Source organism: Calidris pugnax, unplaced genomic scaffold, assembly GCF_001431845.1.
Source record: "Calidris pugnax isolate Ruff unplaced genomic scaffold, ASM143184v1 scaffold179, whole genome shotgun sequence".
NCBI classification, from domain to species: Eukaryota; Metazoa; Chordata; class Aves; order Charadriiformes; family Scolopacidae; genus Calidris; species Calidris pugnax.
The window spans coordinates 644,542-663,208 of record NW_015090948.1 but is presented as its reverse complement, the minus strand read 5'-3'; the positions used below and the strand labels follow the sequence as shown (position 1 = coordinate 663,208).

Below are 18,667 nucleotides of genomic sequence, written 5' to 3'. Positions count from 1 at the left end.
CCGTCAACCTATCTTTGAGCTCGTTGCTTTCACCCTGCTCAGGGAAACACAACCTTTATAGAGCAAACTTCCTATCAAGAGGATTCAACCAATATACCTGCCTCCTACCGTTCTTCTGCTGCAACGGAGAAGACCTGAAGAAGAAAGGAACTGGTTGGTGGCATCATCTTCCATTGGGTACCACAAGCCCGGGACTGGTGAACTTACTCAAGGAGTTCCAGAGAGCTACAGGAACAAACCAAAACCACTGGAAGTGCTGACTTTTAAAATAATTATATATTTGTAGTGAAATAACCCACAGGTACAGAGAAGCTTTATGTCACTACCAAAGACGGCCCCCCACCAACGGCGTACGTGACTCTCGGTACACGACACCTCACAACACCCCCGTGAGGCAGGGAAAGGCCGTGAACCCTACTGCACCCTGGGGAACCTCTCAAAACCAAACAACTTCCTCACGGTCCCCAAAAATCCATCGCTGAGCAAGGAGTGGAGCGTGGGCGTTCAGAGAGGGCAGCTTTTTTGTCAAACACCCTGCGCTGCCGACAGCTCCTCTCCTCCATCACGGCCTTTTCTGCTGAAAAGCAGCGCCTGATGATGTCAACTAAGTCCTGACAGGCATTAAAATGATCATAAAACAAGAACTGGGTAAAAAAAAACCAAAACAATAACCTGTGGCAAGACCAACCTGATTTGTAACCAAATGCCAGTCTTAAATGCTTACCATGATCCTAGTAACAAAGTAAGCGCATATCAAAAAAAACCCCAAAAACAGTAGTACTCTAAGAAAATGTGACTTTTTATCCCCACCATCCCAGAATCGTAGAGAACAGGGCTGGAGGAACCCCAAGGGAGTCCTCAGATCTTTTCCCCAGCTTCTACGACTCCCTGTGGTGGGGTCCCTTCAGTAGATGGAGCTTATGGTGCTAGCTTGGCTGCTGGTCTCAGAGCTGTCCAGTGTCACATCGGGATCTGCATCTGTGCCATCGGGATCTGCTTGGTCTTTAGCAAAGTTGATGAAAACCTAGAAGTTTAAGGGAAAACACTCAGCATAAAGAATTTATAAATGAATTAATATATAAAAGGAATCGCCGCTCGTTTGACCGCGGGTCCTTTGAGACCAGGAGCTTTGAGAGCTGCAAATGTTGGGGCTCCTATAACATAAATAAATGGATCCTCACTCCTGCGCTGCTGGATCGACAGCGGGCACGTGGAGGCAGCCATTCTGGTACAAAACCTAATTGTCCTGCAGCTCATGTTTCAAAAGTACTAGCGAGGTAATACCCGTGTGGTAGCTCATTTTGATGGCAGTGTAATACAGCTATATTATTACTTTATAAACCCATCTGTCTATATATAATTGACACCCAGGCACGCACAACCGCGTATTTTACAGACAGGTATATATAATCACACATAACGGTCTTTGTTTCAACAGTATCTAATGAATACATAAAATGCTCTTACTAGAACGCTACCTGCAATCACATTTGCATATACACAAATCCAAGCTGTCCTCCCACAAAACACGACTTGGGGTTTCCTGTGGTTTCTCTGCCCGTTTCTCTCCCCCCTGCCCTTTATTGAACACTACTGAGGACCTCCTCCCCCACATCTCCCTTTAACCACTCGTAGGATTACAGGGCTGCAGCTCCCCTCTCTGGGAAAGACCTAACGTACCAGGATTACAGGGCTGCAGCTCCCCTCTCTGGGACAGACCTAATGTACCAGATCACAGAATCACAGAATCTTCTAGGTTGGAAGGGACCTTAAAGATCATCTTGTCCAACCGTCAACCTAATTTTGACAAAAATAAACACCCACACAACAAACAAAAAGCACCACCATCACTAAACCATGTCCCCCAGATGTCAACCCATCTTTTGAACACCTCCAGGGATGGTGCCTCAACCACCTCCCTGGGCAGCCCATTCCAATGGCTGATAACCCTTTCAGTGAAAAAATTTTTCCTAATATCCAGCCTGAACCTCCCCTGGCGCAACTTGAGGCCATTTCCTCTAGTCCTGTCGCCTGTGACTTGAGAGAAGAGACCGACCCCCATCTCTCTACACCCTCCTTTCAGATGCTGATGCTCAAACAGGATGATTTCTTCTGGGCAGCCCTTGCGGCATCCCTTCAGCTGATGTTGTTTCCTACAAGATTTTAATGCCAGAGGGAACGTTCTTCCAACTTAACCATGAAGCCAGGTTGGGAGTAAGGCGAAATGAACTTACAACCCAAATACAGTACAAGAAAGAGCAAAATCAAGCAAATTGCCAGGATTGGTGGGAAAAGTCCACCACTAGGAAGCCTAGCACTGGACTCGGGGGTGATTCACATAAAGTCCACCACTAGGAAGCCTAGCACTGGACTTGGGGGTGATTCACATAATCCTTCAAACCATGAATATTCTGTGATCCTGGCCCTTCATCCACACCCAGGAGGCCGCAGTCACAGAGGGAAGAACAGACCCTTTATGCTACAGGCAGCTTCCTATGAGCGTTTTCCTAGCGCCAGCCCGGGTATCTGGAGGCAGCAGTACTGATAAAGTAACCCCAGGAGGAACATAGATGGAAATCCCTTTCAAAATGTAGTCTATTGTGTGCAGCGGTCCATTATGTGTAACCATCAGTCTGCTCCCCTGGTAACGGTTTGAAATGGATGGCCACACATCTTTCATTCCTTACCTCCTCTAACGTCGTCTGACTCACTGAGAAGTGCCTGATGTTGAAGGCTGCTTTGCTGGCTTCCAGGAGATCAAATATATTTGCTACCCCTCCTGCAGAGACAGGAACGTGGTACTCCACCATGTTGAAATGCCGATCCTGGGGGAATAGGAACAATGGGGTAAAGTTAAGAGGTTGCTGCCTATAAAGAGCCAACCAACCTGATGGTTGTTTGGCTGAGAACAAAAGCAGAGAAGAACTGAGCCAGGAACTCTCCTACCAGCTCCCAAAAGCGAGGAGTGTTATTGTCTGGCATTGATTGGTGTTTCCCCATTGGAAGCTTTTGTTGTTTTTGTGACTGGGAGATGATACTAAGCCCCAGAGCTGGAAGCTTGAGGGTAGAACATCGCATCTTCCAGCTCCAAGCAGGTTGATTTGATTAATGCAGAGATGGGCTTATGGAAAATGGATGGGATTTGTGACTCAGTTACTCTGTTTTACAGTTACTCAGTTACTAGAAGCACCAACCATCCCATTACCCTCTGAAGTGCGTCTCCACGCGTTTTACAGTTACTCAGTTACTAGAAGCACCCAACCATCCCATTACCCTCTGAAGTGCATCTCCATGAAGCTGGGATTTCACAGAGTGTCACCTAACACCTGCCTTGTAGGATCACTGCAGCTGTTTGGCTGAAGTTATTTAAGCCACCAAGGAACTTGGGTGCTCCAACGCTTCCTTGGACAACACTGCTGATAGCACTGACAAGTGTGTGTGTACGAATCCCTTAGGCTCTGAGAGCACGGATCCACCTGCACCGTGCGTTACAAAACAGGGATCCTTTTGCTTAATTTGAAGGGATTGAGAGGGCCTCTCCTGAAAGCATTTGTCCTGCTTACCTTCAGGCATGTGTTTGGAAAGTGTGACTTCATGAACTCTGTCAGCATCTCAGTGTTAACTGTGTTGCTATTTAAGTGCATCTTCACAGTGAATCCTCTTCCAAACCTAGGGGGGGAAAGAAAAATCACAATTAACACAGTAGGAAAGAGAAGCAGGTAAAGCAAATCCTTTGAGAGCGCTGCACAGCCTCTTTGGGGAAATCTAATCCAAGCTAGAATGGGGTCAGGGACGTTAACCTGGAGTGAATCTTAATAAGCAGCCGAGCTATTGTGATTACTAATAAAATCGAAGCTCAACCCTAACGCGCATTTCACATTTCCAGCGGTGAACAGATTACTTTGGGGAACACATCTCGGGGAAAAAAGGCTGTGAGAGAGTGGAAAGTGCATGAGTTAACGCAGAATTTCCATGGCGTAGTGAGAAATAAACCAGAAAATGATGTTGTTTTGATGCCCTGTTAACAAAGGTCTCGTGTTCTGAGCCCTCAGAGCTGTCGGTTGGTAACTCCACGTGCCAGTTCGGTAACAGCGAAGAGGAAGGTTTTACTGACCTGCTCTTGATGTGCTGCAAAGAGCCAATGCAGTGAAAACTCCCGTTCACCATAATAGCCAGCCTGGTACAGAGGGCTTCGCATTCTTCCATGCTGGAAAACCAACCAAGAAACTCCAGTCAGTCAGTGAGAACGTATAAAAAATATAAATAGTTATTTTAGTCATCAGAGACCGTTGCCTTCCCTTGAGTACTAAAGTGTTGTGGGACTCTGGGGGCACCCACACTCATTCACAACAAACCCCCAAAGCTGTCATAGCTCCGTGCCCTGAAACTCTGCAAGGACCAAAGTGGAGCGTGAAGGAGAGGCCTCTCCATACCTCCTGCAGACCCTGAGACAGAGCCAAACCAGCCCTACCTGTGGGACGTGAGTATCACCGAGCACTTGTTCTGCACTTCCTCACTGATGATCTTCCAAAGGTGGCGTTTAGCATTGGGATCCATTCCAGAGCTGGGTTCATCCTATTGGGAAAGACAGGGCGGAATGTAAACTTGCACTCAAAAATCTGATCTTCCCAACACTCGTGCTCTTTTTAGGTTCATCATTAGTGTTATGTTTGCTAATAAGGACCCAAAAGGAGAGCTTAAACTGGGACAGATAGGGGAGAAGGATTATTTTCTATGGCATTATGGATTTGACTGAGACACCCTACACTCCCTTCAAGCAGAAATAAGTTGGCTTGACCAAAAGCTCCGTCCTCGCTGCCCTTTGGAACTGGACAGACCTTCTGGTGACTACTGGAAACTCTCAACCTTCACTGGACTCTAGAGGAACTGACTGGCTGCGATAGCACTAAGATCAACCCTACTGTCCATTTTATACCATGGTGTTTTAACTACCCATAAACACCACAGACATAATGTTGGACAAGGAACTATCAGCTGGCACGTGGTTCCCACATGCACCTACGTTTTGCCTCCTTCTCATACGCTGACAAAGTGAGTGCTGCCTTCCTCCATTTAGAGAAAGATGGGAAGCCAGAGCTGAGAGATGCTATAATCCCATTTTAGGCATTGCTGATAAAATTCTCAGCCAATTTCCAATCAATAAATCGTCACCAGTTGAAGACAACGCCTTACATAAGGCAGAAATAAACCCCCTTGGGTTCAGGCAGCAGCCAGCACAGAGGAAATTTCCCCACCTTCTATTTTTATTGAGATTTTTTTTTTTTCCTCTCACAAAAGCAGCTAGAGTGCAGGTGTGTGTGGTCAGAAGTAAAGGCGGCAGCGCTGGGCTTAATATTAGTTGGGGCAAGGGAGATTTATGTGCACTAGGTATCAAATTTAATATCAGGAAACCTGCTCACAGAGCACTGCACACATTCCAAAAACAGCAAGTGGTAAAACTGTGCAAAAAGGTGTATTTTAGCAACAGCATATCTCACAGACGAACTGGAAAATTCAAATTGAAAGACAAAAGGGGAAACCAAACCTAGAAAAATAGGTTTTTGTTCTAATCCTGAGGGAAATTGCTCATTTGCTTTCCTACAGATTTGGAGCCCTGGATGCCACTTTTCTTGGAAGACTCTGCAGGTTTGTCAACACACAAAAAAATCCGATAAAAAACAGGGAACAAGGATAGTCCAACTGGCAAATACAGGGTCTGTTTTTGACCTCTAAAAGATGCTAACAGAGAAACTGGTAGACTCGCCACTCTCTTATGCCCTCAAAGAAAATTCGGGTGCTTGTTGGAATCTAAACTTTCCTCTGATGCTCGTGCTGTCAGGCTAAGCACAGGCATTTGGAGAAGGACGCCCAAGGACGTTTTGCTAGGCTGTCTAAGTACCCCTGCCAGCCCAAAGATCTGCTCAGCTTTCCCCCAAGAAGACCCCCATTGCTCACCAGCAGCAGGATGGATGGATTCCCGATGAGCGCCAGGGCAGTTGACAATTTTCTGTTGGTGCCATAACTGCACATGGAGGTGACTCTGTCTTTGTAGGCCATCAGATTCAGCCGGTAGAGAAGCTGGAGTACCACCTATGGGAGCAAAAGCACTGCTTTCACAACAGCATCCAGGCATATACAGCCGTGCACGTGTCTGTTTAGCCAAAGACTAATTAAATCACTGCAGAGGCTCTCAGTAACTGGAAAAATGCTTTAAGTCAAGCCCCGGTGTTACTCACCCCTTTGATTTCTCTCTCCGGGATGCCATGGAGCCTGGCATAGTAATACATGTGCTCTTCCACTGTCAGCAAGTCATCCAAGGCATCTTCTTGAGGACAGTAGCCAAAGAGTGACCAGTGTGCCTCACTAATGTCATTCAAGGACCTGCGTAAGGAGGTTGGCAAGTCATTTAGAACAGACCGAATCGTCGACACACTCTGGAGTTACACAGGAGGGAGAAAACCCCCTTCTCCTGCTTCCTACCCCTTTCCCCAACCCTTGAAAGAAAATGCTATGAATTTGCAGATTTTCAGCTCTTAGGAAAATGCTATGAATTTGCAGATTTTCAGCTTTTAGGCCCTCAGTTCTGCAGGGGAGGAATTGTATTTGCGGTGTCTGATGGCCACGATGTCTGGTACGTAGTTCTCCAGCTCCCACCAGCACCTTCAGATGGCACGGCTGCCACCAAGCCCACTCCTGTTAAAGAGCACTTGGAGATGAGTCCTGCAGGTCTCCAGAAGGTAGCTCAGAGTGGGATGAGAGTCTGATCCCATTTGTAATGGAATGGAAGAAACACCACTGAGACCAGCAGAGGTGCAACAGCAGAACGCAGACCCCCAGGGAAGCAACCTTATGATCTTCAAAGGATGAAATATATATAGAGCCCTCAATATAAGAAGGACATGGACCTGATGGAGAGGGTCCAGAGGAGGGCCACAAGGATGATCAGGGGGATGGAGCACCTCTGCTACGAGGACAGGCTGAGGGAGCTGGGGTTGTTCAGCCTGGAGAAGAGGAGGCTCCGGGGAGACCTAATAGCAGCCTTCCAGTACCTGAAGGGAGCCTACAGGAAGGCTGGGGAGAGCCTGTTTAGAAAGGCCTGCAGTGACAGGACGAGGGGCAATGGCTTCAAGCTGGAGGGGAACAGATTTAGACTGGAGATTAGGAGAGGGTTCTTTACTGTGAGGGTGGTGGAGCACTGGAACAGGTTGCCCAGGGAGGTGGTTGAGGCCCCATCCCTGGAGATATTCAAGGAGAGGCTTGACGAGGCCCTGGGCAACCTGGTCTAGTTGGGGGTGTCCCTGCTGACTGTGGGGAGGTCGGACTAGATGACCTTTGGAGGTCCCTTCCGGCCTGGGCAATTCTATGATTCTATGAAATTCCCTCCCTTATTTATTTTTGTTTTGTTTTGTTTCAGACTTTTACATTTTTTTCCTCTGCCACCCAGCCTTAAAAAAAACACTCCCAGGCTGATGTCCTCACACGCCTCCCCCAGAAATCCCATCCTCCATACCCAGAATGATCCTGGACCCGCAACCTTCCGCTGGATGCTCCGATATCGCCCGTCAACATCTTGAAGATGGTCGTCTTCCCCGCTCCGTTCACACCAAGCAAGCCGAAGCACTGTGTTCGGGGGGAAGAAGAGCAGAAACGGAACCACACCGTATTTATAAACTCAGAAGAAATACTGCTCAGCACATCTTGTCCCTTCTTCTCTTTGGGCCCTTGAGCAAGAGGAATTGCAAGGAAGGAGGTATATGGAGGTTATAATGGAGGTTGTTTATAGTGCAATATACCGCAGGTTGTATTAGGGCCGTTTGTTTAATACGGTGAAGAATCAAGGATGTGTCTCTAATAGAGTCATCCCTTTTACTGCAAGGTGTGTTTTCGCAGCAAGCTCGTCTGACGGGCCAAATCCTGAGCATCTCTTTTGTGCAAAAGCCTCCCGTTGACAGGAAAAGAGCTATTCATAGGAATGAGGCGAGCGAGGTTTGTGCTGTCATTGGTAAAACCTTAATGCGACACCAGATTTTTGTCAAATAATCTCACTAATGCACTACATTAATAAGATTAAGAACTGGCTCCCTGTAGTGCAGTTCAGTAGCTCAGGCTAAAAATCTATGTTTTATTGCTAAGGTTGGAGATGTGTAGTTGTGTGTTGCATAAGCAATCACCACTGGGCTCATAACGACTATTATTTTGATCAGGTTATGAAGACAGGCTGAGAGAGCTGGGGTTGTTCAGCCTGGAGAAGAGGAGGCTCCGTGGAGACCTCAGAGCAGCCTTCCAATATCTGAAGGGGGCTACAGGAGAGCTGGGGAGGGACTCTTTGTCAGGAAGGGTAGTGACAGGACATGGGGGAACGGTTTTAAATTGGAAGAGAGGAGATTTAGATTAGATACCAGAAAGAAATTAATTCCTGTGAGGGTGGTGAGACACTGGAACAGGTTGCCCAGAGAAGCTGCCCCATCCCTGGAGGGGTTCAAGGCCAGGCTGGATGGGGCTTGGAGCAACCTGGTCTGGTGGGAGGTGTCCCTGCCCAGGGCAGGGGGGTTGGAACTCAATGATCTTTAAGGTCCCTTCCAACTCTAACCATTCTGTGATTCTATGTGAAAATCCCCAACATGTCAGGCCCACGTCCAGTCTTCAGGGACACTCTGCTGACACCAGCATCGGGCTGACTTTTGCCAGAAGTCAGAACCCTCAATGCCAGTTGTGGCTTGAAAAAAGAAATCCTCTGCCAGAAAAGCCAGAAAAATCAGTGCCACAGCCTCGATACGAGGCTGCTGACCTCCAGCCCAGCACCCTGCATCCTTTCATGCGCCCAGTATCTCAGTGGGACCCAGACAATGAAAAAAAGCAGTTACCAAGGATTACTTCCAAGCTTCCCCACAAGTCAGGGGCTCAGCCTGAGGTAGGATCTGGTCTCCACAGGCCCCATGAACTTTCCTCTGTGTCTCAGAGGTTCTCCATGTGCTCCTGTCTTTTCTCATAAGTCAGTGTTTTTAAAGGTAACTGCACTGACGTGACCAAAGAATGATTCTTTTTCTTCAGAGTTCGATTGAAGTCCTGATTCATGAAAACTCACGTTCAGCTGAAGTGATTTGTCTTTCCCTAATGGGAAAATACAAGCAGAGAAGCCTGACTCACTGTCTCCCACGCAGTTTAGGTAAATAATTGCAACTGGACAAATTCTGCTGTCTTCATTTACCATATGGGAAATGTGAGTGACTCCCCGAGACTGCACCGTGCTCGGTGCTATACAAACACAACATGCAGACATTTCGCTCTGAATATAGCTCCATCACTTTCCCATCCCTCTTTCTAGGGCCTTCAAACTGTCACTTGGTGTCCCAAATCCACCAAGAGCCTTTAGTCACTACTGCAACCTCAAGAATCAACAAATAAGGCAAAGGAAGGAAGGAGGAGGTGAGGGCAGAACAAACCATTACTGTCACGCTGGAACAGTGGCAAGGGCTGGGAGAGAAGATGACAGTGGGACTGTGGATCTGTTCCAGTTTCCCTCCCCAGGGTGGAAGGTGCCTGCAGCCTTTTCTTCTCACTTACCTCTCCAGCAGGAATGCCAAGACTGATATTTTTCACGGCCACGATGCGTTTGTGAGGAAGGTGGTAGATCTTTGTGAGATTCTGGAGCTGCACCACGTCGAAGTCAGCTTTGCCAGACTCCACCCTGCTCCTCTCTGCCTGGACGTCCCCGTCCTCTTCGGCCGCAGGCGGCAGAAGCGATGCTTTGCCATGTACTCTGTCAAACAGGAACCTACGGGGAGGGCAGAGAGGGGAACCTCACCTTCTGCCCAGCAGACAGAAGTGGGCCTGTCTGCTTGAGACACTAAGGAGCATTCCTGTGAGATCCCAGGGTGTGCAAACAAACACAGATATACAGATAGTTTCTATTCTCTCCTGATAGTTGAGCTATTTAGGGAATTAAAAAACCCAATGTTCTCTTTCTATTTTTTTTACTCTTTTTCAGCAAATATTCTGAGCTGGAGGAGGTCCTGCCTCGTGGACACACTTGTAATGCAGGTGACAGGACTGTTCTTGCTCCTCCCTGTGTGCACCCGAGCCGGAGGAGATGGTGAGGTTCAAACACAGGAAGCTGTCAATGGACTGACTCCTCTTCCCAACCAGCTGAACATCAGCCCACCAAACCCAGAGCCTTGAAACGAGGGCCATGATCTCACCCAGCAAGGACCACCAAGGGACTCTGGTAACCTGTATCACCATTAGTTAATAATCTAATTACTGGCAGGTACTGGGACTGCTGCCAGAGAAAACTTACTCCATGTTTGCAAAGTGTCTTGGAAATTTATGGGCTTCATAATTGCCACTGATGGTGCCAGAGCCCAGAATTAAAGCACTGAGCACCGGTCCGTTTTCGTTTTGAGACTCCAGATGCTACTTACTCCAGTGTGTTGTTCCAGACTCTCTGAATCATCCTGTCGTGAACCGTAAGACGGATGGCAAAAAACACGGTGCCCTGGATAAACATGGCGAGCAGCTTGGAGGTGGTCTTGTCCAGCTCAAAGGTTTTGTCAGGGTAGTCCACCCCGTAGGCTTTTAAGAAGCCCAGCAGTGCCTGATCCTGCGACAGTTCAATCAAGCCATAGCCAAAGCAGAATTGTGGAAACAGAAGGAACGCGTGCCTCAAGTTTTCAGCGAGATCACGCAAGCCCTGAAAAAAAAAAAGAAAAAGCCACACAGTCAAGCACTGTTTTTATTCATAGAATAAATTCATAGGTTTTACCGTGGGACCAAAGTGTAACAATTACATTGGGATTTGCTTGTGTCTCAGAGCAGAGATAAATTGAGAGCAAAGAGCTCTGGAGACGGCTCGTTTCGAAGGCACAAGGTCAGGAAAGTCAAGAGGCGGCTCAGAGGTTGTGATCACCCATAGTAAACAGCAGCCAGCTCCCAGCGCAGCCCCTCGCTGCTGCCCCAGCCTCACCCCGGCCCCCCAGCCTGCAAGCCCCAGCTGAACCCTGCACAGTCTCATGCTTATGAATTCCTGCAACATAAAGATCAGGCACATTTCTAGCAGAAGAAAGGATTAGTGCACACAGCAAAGCTGAGAGGCAGGAAATTAGCGTGGAAAGAGACTGACTCCCCACCACTGGGGTACCGAGGGATAGATGATGGTCACAGTTCCACCTCCCTAAAATCCAGGGGGTTGCTAAACAAGCTGGGTTGGATTTTATGTCAGTGCTATTGTTTTACAAAACTATTGCCCTTTATAAAAAAAAAAAATGAAAAAGAAAACTAAATGTAAGGTGTACATTTTATCCCAGGGATTCCCAAGTATATCTCAGTTTAAGAGAAGGCTTTACTTTAGGGAATCGTCACTCTCTGAGTCATTTTTCATCCTCGCAGGGAGAAGATGATTGCATTACAGATCCAGATGACAGGCAGCAGCACTAGGCTTCATGCTGCACATGTCAGACTCGGGGCAACGACATCCAGTTGTCACTCCACAGTTCGTGCTACAAGAGCTTCACAATGGTTCAAAGTTTCCATCAACTTTTTATCAAACATCTACACCTGCCCTTCTCTGCTCGGGCAGTTTTCTACCTCTCTTTTTACATCCTCCCCTCTGTCACCATCTTTTCTTTCTTTGCTTGGGGTGCAGATTTACAGACAAGCAAGATTTGCATTTGGCTTATGTCCTGTCTATAGGGCACCCTATTAAATCCTGTGGCTAGTGCGCATTTGGCTTATGTCCTGTCTATAGGGCACAATCCTGTGGCTAGTGTCCACTGCTTGGTCTGCCTCAAATACCTTGAAGCCAGCCAGCTGCTAAGAACCTGATAGAACCCCCCAAACTCAACAAGGAGCCTCCTGTTGTTTCAGCGAGGATTTAGTATTAATAGGATTCCTACCTGATCCGTGGCCTTTTCCTGGGAGAGCAGAAATACAACCGAGTGAGTAATGATGGTGTTGATGCCAAAGAACAAGTTGACGCAGACATAAACGATGAAGGCCATTCCTGTTTCCTTGAAAACCCCAGCCAGCAGGTACATCCATGAAAATGTGGCGTATCTATAAATTGTCAACAGCGCAGAGAATGCTACAGTAACTCAAAGAGCAACTGAAAACAAACAACTAAAAATCTCCAACAAGCTAACAGTTCTGTATTGGCATGTGACTAGGCTTCCATGTTACAGGAGCTTAAGGGAGGAAAAATGGCTTTGTATCTGTTAGTAAAGTTCAGTTTGTATCTGAAGAAAAAGTTTATGATACATACATTGAACATGGAGCCCCAACTTAAAACAGTCGGGCTGGGCCTGGAGGATTCAGAGCTAGGGAGGCAGTTCTGCTAAGTTTTCCTTAATTGTGCTACTGGGCTTTTTCCCCCCTCTCTGGTTTTGAAATGCTTCTATATCTTAAACTTTACAACAGTTCAGTAAGTGTCCACTTACAGCTTGGGCTGTCACTGTGACCTTGGATATTTCATACCCTGACAAAGAGTTTGCTTTGAATAAAGCAGACATGACAACAGTAGTTTTAGCTCATTGCCCCTGGAAGGAGCAACTAGTCACCATTTGTAAAGTGTATGTTGAAGAAAGAAACCTGCATATTCCTCCCTTGGATCTCAAATTGCAGCAGCCTGCAATATCCAGCTCTTCACTCTGTGCAATGATATTTAAATAACTAAGCTCCACACTTACCCAAACAGTAACAGCAGAAGAAATACTGCCAGTAAGTTATTGTTGTTGCAGAAAGCTGGTATCTGGAAGGATGAAATAACTCCTATTGAGAGTCCAATAGGGACCATAAAAAGTACCTGCAAAATGATATTAAAAAGATGTTATTAGGATGATAATTCTTAAACACTTTTCTAGAACTATACAGAGGCAACAACGTCAGCTCTGAATCTGGTCCCACAAGTGCAGCTTGGGTTTTTTAAGGGAAACCAAATACAGGTGGGGTCTCCATCCCCCAGAGACTTTTGGGAATCTTACAAATGAATTCCCCAAAGCCACTTCGAATAGGCAAAGCCTCAACATTCAGGACTGTAGGCAGAAAGTGCCTTGAAAAAAGGTGAGTGAAAATCACCCCTTTGGGTTTTCTGTTAGACTTGCAGTCAGACCACTTCATCGTGCCCTGTAAATCTGGTCTTTATAACGTTGGGTCGAGCCAGGGACCTACTGAATGTTTGCCTCGAGAGGTTCCTCTCTTCCCCAGCTTTGGGATTTAACAGAATTTACTGGCAGGGGTTCAGGGAGAAATATCAAGTTGCCGAGAGCGCTGGATTAGTTTCAGCCCGCTGAATCCTGATTGTGGCAAGGGCTCTGGGGATTTTTCCACAGGCTGATTTACAAATATGCAGTGCTGGAGCGAGGGCCCAGATCGGGGAAGCAGATGCATCCTCAGCCCTGCGCTGCGACTCAGCCGAGCCAGCCAGCAGCCAGGCTGCCTTCAGACCCCTTCCAAGCCCCTTGGTGCAAGGCAGGAGATACTTGCCCTGCTGCCAAATCACAGCATCCCCTTTAAGCAGGCAGTTTAGGCTGTTGGGTGGTGAGCACCCTGTTGTTAGGACTGCTTTGTAAGTGTGCAGCCGTGTCAGCAAAACACCTAGAAGCTTAGGCTGTGCTCTGCAGAATGAGTCAAGGCTCACATTCCCCATTTCAGCCCTTATCTCCCACTGCATCAAAGGGGGCTGGCCACCCAAATGCCCTTAAATCATAGAATCATAGAATTGCCCAGGCCGGAAGGGACCTCCAAAGGCCATCTAGTCCGACCTCCCCGCAGTCAGCAGGGACACCCCCAACTAGACCAGGTTGCCCAGGGCCTCGTCGAGCCTCACCTTGAATATCTCCAGGGAAGGGGCCTCAACCACCTCCCTGGGCAACCTGTTCCAGTGCTCCACAACCCTCACAGTGAAGAACTTGTTCCTAATCTCCAGTCTAAATCTGTTCCCCTCCTGCTTGAGGCCATTGCCCCTTGTCCTGTTACTGCAGGCCTTTCTAAACAGGCTCTAAAGATCTCCTATTTTCAGGAAGTGATGATATCACTGGGATTTTAGGCACTAGCAGAACTGCATCAATAGAAATTGGTCGGCTACGTAGAGCTCATCACCATTACAGCACAGCTGGCAACTCCAAAGCTCACAAGCAGAGAAAGTCTGCCCTTGCAGATCTCTAACTACGAGAGGCTTTGACATCCTGCACTGAAGGTAATTCATAAGACACAAAGCACTTTAGTCCACAGACACTGTGCTTATTTATCCTCTTGGCCAATGATGCTTTCCAGCAGTGCTATTAACCCTCTTTACCATGAGGAACCTTAACTTCAGGGAGAAGAAGGGCACGCCTACACCACGTAATGCAGCACGGTGCTGGGGAGCTCAACTATCTATAGGAACAAGGTGGTAAATCTATACAGCGCAGTGCAGAACTTGCTGAGGTCTTGGAAGGCACATAGCTGCATTAGTAGCTTTCCCTGGCTTAAAATCCTTTATAATATGTAATCTTAGAGAGAGTACTCAACCCAGCAATGGGCCCAAGAATCCTTTATAATATGTAATCTTAGAGAGAGCATTCAACCCAGCAATGGATTTTTGCCCAACAGGGGCCTGTCAGCTGTGAGATGTCTGCTAATGTCACACCCCGTACTCCCAGGGTTTCCAAAATGCCTGTAGCCTCAAGCCCCAAATCCTTACCCCAGATGGATAAAGCCTGCATGACAACTAACCCAGCCCTGCAAGCTAACAGCAAAGCAGTTTGCTGCTGCTGCTGGCATGTTAAAATTGAAATCAAGCTCTGGCCTGGTCTGTGGTGCTCTCATATAGATGTGCTGAGTGTTTTGCACACACTCAAGAGAGAAGGAATGCCTTCCCTTAGCAAAATCCAGTGTTGCAGTTCACATTTAACAGCCTTCAATATCTTGGAGAACGATTACTACGTAACACTCTTGGTAGTAATAATATTAAGAAGTCTAAACAACCAACTTTGACTAAAGAACTTTTTTTTTTCTTCCCTCTGCTACGTATTGCTACTCTTAGAATCATAGAATCATTCAGGTTGGAAGGGACCCTTGGGATCATTGAGTCCAACCATCCACCCTACTCTACAAAGTCCTCCCCTACAGCATATCCCTCAGTACCTCTTGGTGCATTTAAGAATGTGAATTATTTACCAGGTCATAAACGAAGTTCGTCACCCAATAGCTTGTCATCCCAAGGCCTGAAATATGCTGCAGTTGTTTGGCTTTGGTTTGATGTTCTTTTACCACATAGAGCACGAAGCTCGCCGTCGTGATAGAGTAGCCAACCAAAACAGACATCGAAATGATGATATCCAGTAAGCTGTTGAGCCTGGGGAGAAAGTGGAGAAAGATGGACATGGTGAGTCAAAGAGGCAGGTTTTCCTCATGGCAGAGGCACAGTTTAGGGCTCTGAAGCAAAGAGGCCCTGATTCTGCACCAGCATCTTCTGCTGATGGTAATTAGGCCTAGCAAAAAGGACTCACAGCACTGAGTCACAACACTGTGCCATAGCACTGATTGGAAAGGCCAAAGAGAAAATTATGTAATTATTATTATTGTGCCAAATTCTGTGAAGAAACCCTAATAGGAATCTGCAGCTCTGTAGCAAGCAGGATGCTATTCATGCATAGAGGGAATGAAGACAAGGACGAGAGCAGTTTCATCATTTAGAGAAAGATATTCAGTCATTTAGGCTGCTTTCTCGTTTCCAAGAAGCTGGTTTGCTCCTTTTGAAGCCAAACAATTCAGACATCAGCCAAATGAATCTTCTTACATTACTTGTTCTTGACTCTGTCCTCCAGGGTATGGGTGAGCTGATAAGAAAATACCTACAAACACAAAAAGAAAAGGAATTGAAAGCGTGGCTAACTTAAACCTTCCTTCCCCAGTCCCTGAGATTGACAGTAATACAGAAAACTGTGAGTAAAGAAGAGAAGCAGATCAAAAGCTGGGTTTTGTTCTGTATCTTGGTGTGATCTTGGGCAGAATTTGGAGCATCCCCATTTTTTCTATGGCTTCACTTCAAAGTACAGCAGATCTGAAATGCAAACCCTAGGCTGTGTTTCTGCATCTGTCTGGCTGATAGCATCATTCGCTACAGAAAGAGCACATCCACACCTAAAATTAGGCACAGGCTCCTGGGTCCATGCATTTTAAGCTGGGTTCCTGGACACGAACACATTCAAAACCAGTGAAGATGTTTCATTTTAAAGTTGCTGCTTGATGATCTCACTGCATTTCATTTGTTCTTTTATCACCAGAAACAAATCATTCCCTATTGGCTTTCTCTGCAAGTAGTATCTACCTATGATATATGTCTGTTTCAATACGGGCATCTGTTGAGAAGGTACCATAAACCCAAGTCAGGTACAGACACTTTTGTTCCCAGTTTGGCAACGAGTTAATTATGAACTATTCTGTCTTAGGCAGCTAGGGAAAAAAAAAAAAAAAAAAAAAAAGAGATCATTTTGTCCAAAGGAACTAGCAAAAATCTAGTTACTGTGTTTATAAGCCCTGTGTGATGTTTTGCAAAAAGATCCCTTAAAAATGGGTTTGTATCAGGCACAAGCTGCAAGAGAGAAATTTTCTGCTCACACGCGTTATGTTCAGAAGATTTGGTTTAAGTATTTATTTTCCAAGGAGAACATCTAGCCCAAAGTATACTACTCTTATTCATCACAGTGCATTTGCTGTCTGGAGGCAATTTGTGCCTACAAAACCAGAGTTTTCTAATAAAAGGAGGAACCTGAGGGGCTTTGCTGAGCCAGTTCCAACCTCTGGTGAAGGACACCTCCGTCCCACCAAAACAACAGCCCAGACTCCTGGGCACCTGTGAAAGGGTTTAGGCTAAGGTGTTAATGTGCCTAAAAAAGAGGTTCTCAATCAGTATTTAGGGCACTAAGTAAATGCCTCGGTCCTCAGGGAGTGCCAGAGGACCTCTAGCTGCTATTAAATCCAGAGAGATTTGCTAGAACACGCCACCTCTGGAATTTAAGCTCCTTACAGCCAAGCGCCTGACTTTCAGCAGTTATATGAGGAAGAACTATTCTGGGCTATTTTCCCTAAGAATGAGCATTTTGACATGGGAGCCATAAAGGAGGAGACTTGTGGGTTTAGCTGACCAAATGCCATACTGAGCAAATAAATGTGAAAGGGAAGATTTCATAGGAGGGGGAAGAAAAACTCATTCTTGTCATCAGGGAGAGAAATGGAATTAAAATCTTGGGCTGCTGATAAAGCCACACAAACAGCCAGGAAATGTTCCCCTTCTCTAAAATAGAGAGAGAGGAGAGAGATACCGTCTGTCTAATCTGTTAATACTTCACTATAAAGCCATTTCCCTTTACTGAAGCTTAGGCTAGAAGTCAAAATTTCCATTTCAATGCCTTCTCTTTTTTGTTGGTTGGGATTGAGAGAAGAGAAAGCACAATATACATAAGTCAAAAGCTATTATGACTTGCTTAGTGACAGGGTAAAAAGCTTTTTATGTATTTTTTTTTTAAATATACACAATCTAAGTCAAACCTTTAAAGCAGGACTGGCACCTCTTTCAAACTGTTGAAATGACAACACACTTTTATCTGGCCATTTCAATGGTTCTTAAACTGTCATTTATTTGTCACAACAACAAATAGATTTAGCTGCCAGGAACATAGCACGCAGAACGTCTGTTCAATTGTATATCAAACAGGATTTACACTACCCCGGGGGAGCTATCCTCATCCATTCATTTTATTTCCCCCATTCTACGGCTTGGATTATTAGTGGGAAGTAGAGAAATATCTGTCTGGTCATTTACTACTAAGCATTTCTTTCCAAAAAACGCCTAAGCAGCAGGACAGATGGAATAAAAACTGCTGCCGTTCTTCCCCACTGAAAATTGTTCTTTTCCTGGTATAAAACTTTCCCTGTGAAAACTTTCTGACTGTTCACACGAACTTCTTGCCTTTGCTCTCGCTGCAGCATGTGTTGGGAATACAGAGACAGAGCAAGAAGCTTCACTGCTTAATAATTCAGCTGCTCTGGGATGTTCCTGCCGCTGGAAGTGCCTGGCTCAGGTCTCCTCTCTCCGCACCCGGACAGGGGCCGCAGCTTTGTGATACGCTCGTGAGGCGCACACCAAAAAGCTTGAACCTTCTGACCTGCAGGGCACGCTGCAAACCTCAAAGGCACCAGCCAGCAGGCATTTTAGGATGGGGACGTGGGGACGAGGCACTGATTTCGCTTGTTGTGAGCTGAGCTCCTTGTAAGGGGAGTTTGGGTGCATCAGAAGTGGAGATGGGAAGACAGACAGGCTGTTTTGACTTGTAATCAGCATTCTGCTGTTTCTTTAATTCATGGCCTGACACTCAAAGCTTCAGCCCAGATGCCTTTTCCATTACAGTTAAATTCAGACACATCAGTGAGGAAGTGTCTTAAGAGCAAAGAGACACTGTCACCTATTTCACTGCCACCTGGAGCGCCGAGCCTCCGAGGCGAGGGGGGCTAGGCGTGACCAGGACACGGCTGGAAGGACACTATTTTTCAAAGAAAAAAATCAATTGGTAGGGCATTTCTGCACACAATTGCTACTCTTGTCAGATCCCATAAATCTCTGTATAAGAATTCTCAACGTGGTATCAGCATAAATCTTTCTCTTCTCCCTGCATCCCCTACACCTCTAGAGACA

At 46.4% G+C, this 18,667-nt stretch overlaps 1 protein-coding gene across 1 annotated transcript in view; it reads right to left on the bottom strand.

Moving 5' to 3' along the window:
* Nucleotides 1-260: 260 nt before the first annotated feature.
* Nucleotides 261-18,667, bottom strand: part of ABCA12 (ATP binding cassette subfamily A member 12) — a 90,008-nt gene continuing 71,601 nt past the window's right edge. The window contains exons 41-54 of the mRNA XM_014951949.1: nt 15,773-15,827; nt 15,151-15,328; nt 12,681-12,796; nt 11,892-12,051; nt 10,422-10,690; nt 9,565-9,775; nt 7,511-7,620; nt 6,237-6,381; nt 5,956-6,090; nt 4,472-4,575; nt 4,115-4,207; nt 3,564-3,669; nt 2,688-2,825; nt 261-1,024 (exon numbers count right to left, since the gene is read on the bottom strand). Coding sequence (XP_014807435.1) covers nt 905-1,024; nt 2,688-2,825; nt 3,564-3,669; nt 4,115-4,207; nt 4,472-4,575; nt 5,956-6,090; nt 6,237-6,381; nt 7,511-7,620; nt 9,565-9,775; nt 10,422-10,690; nt 11,892-12,051; nt 12,681-12,796; nt 15,151-15,328; nt 15,773-15,827 — 1,940 coding nt within the window. The 3' untranslated portion in view covers nt 261-904. The remainder of the gene's footprint in view (nt 1,025-2,687; nt 2,826-3,563; nt 3,670-4,114; nt 4,208-4,471; nt 4,576-5,955; nt 6,091-6,236; nt 6,382-7,510; nt 7,621-9,564; nt 9,776-10,421; nt 10,691-11,891; nt 12,052-12,680; nt 12,797-15,150; nt 15,329-15,772; nt 15,828-18,667) is intronic.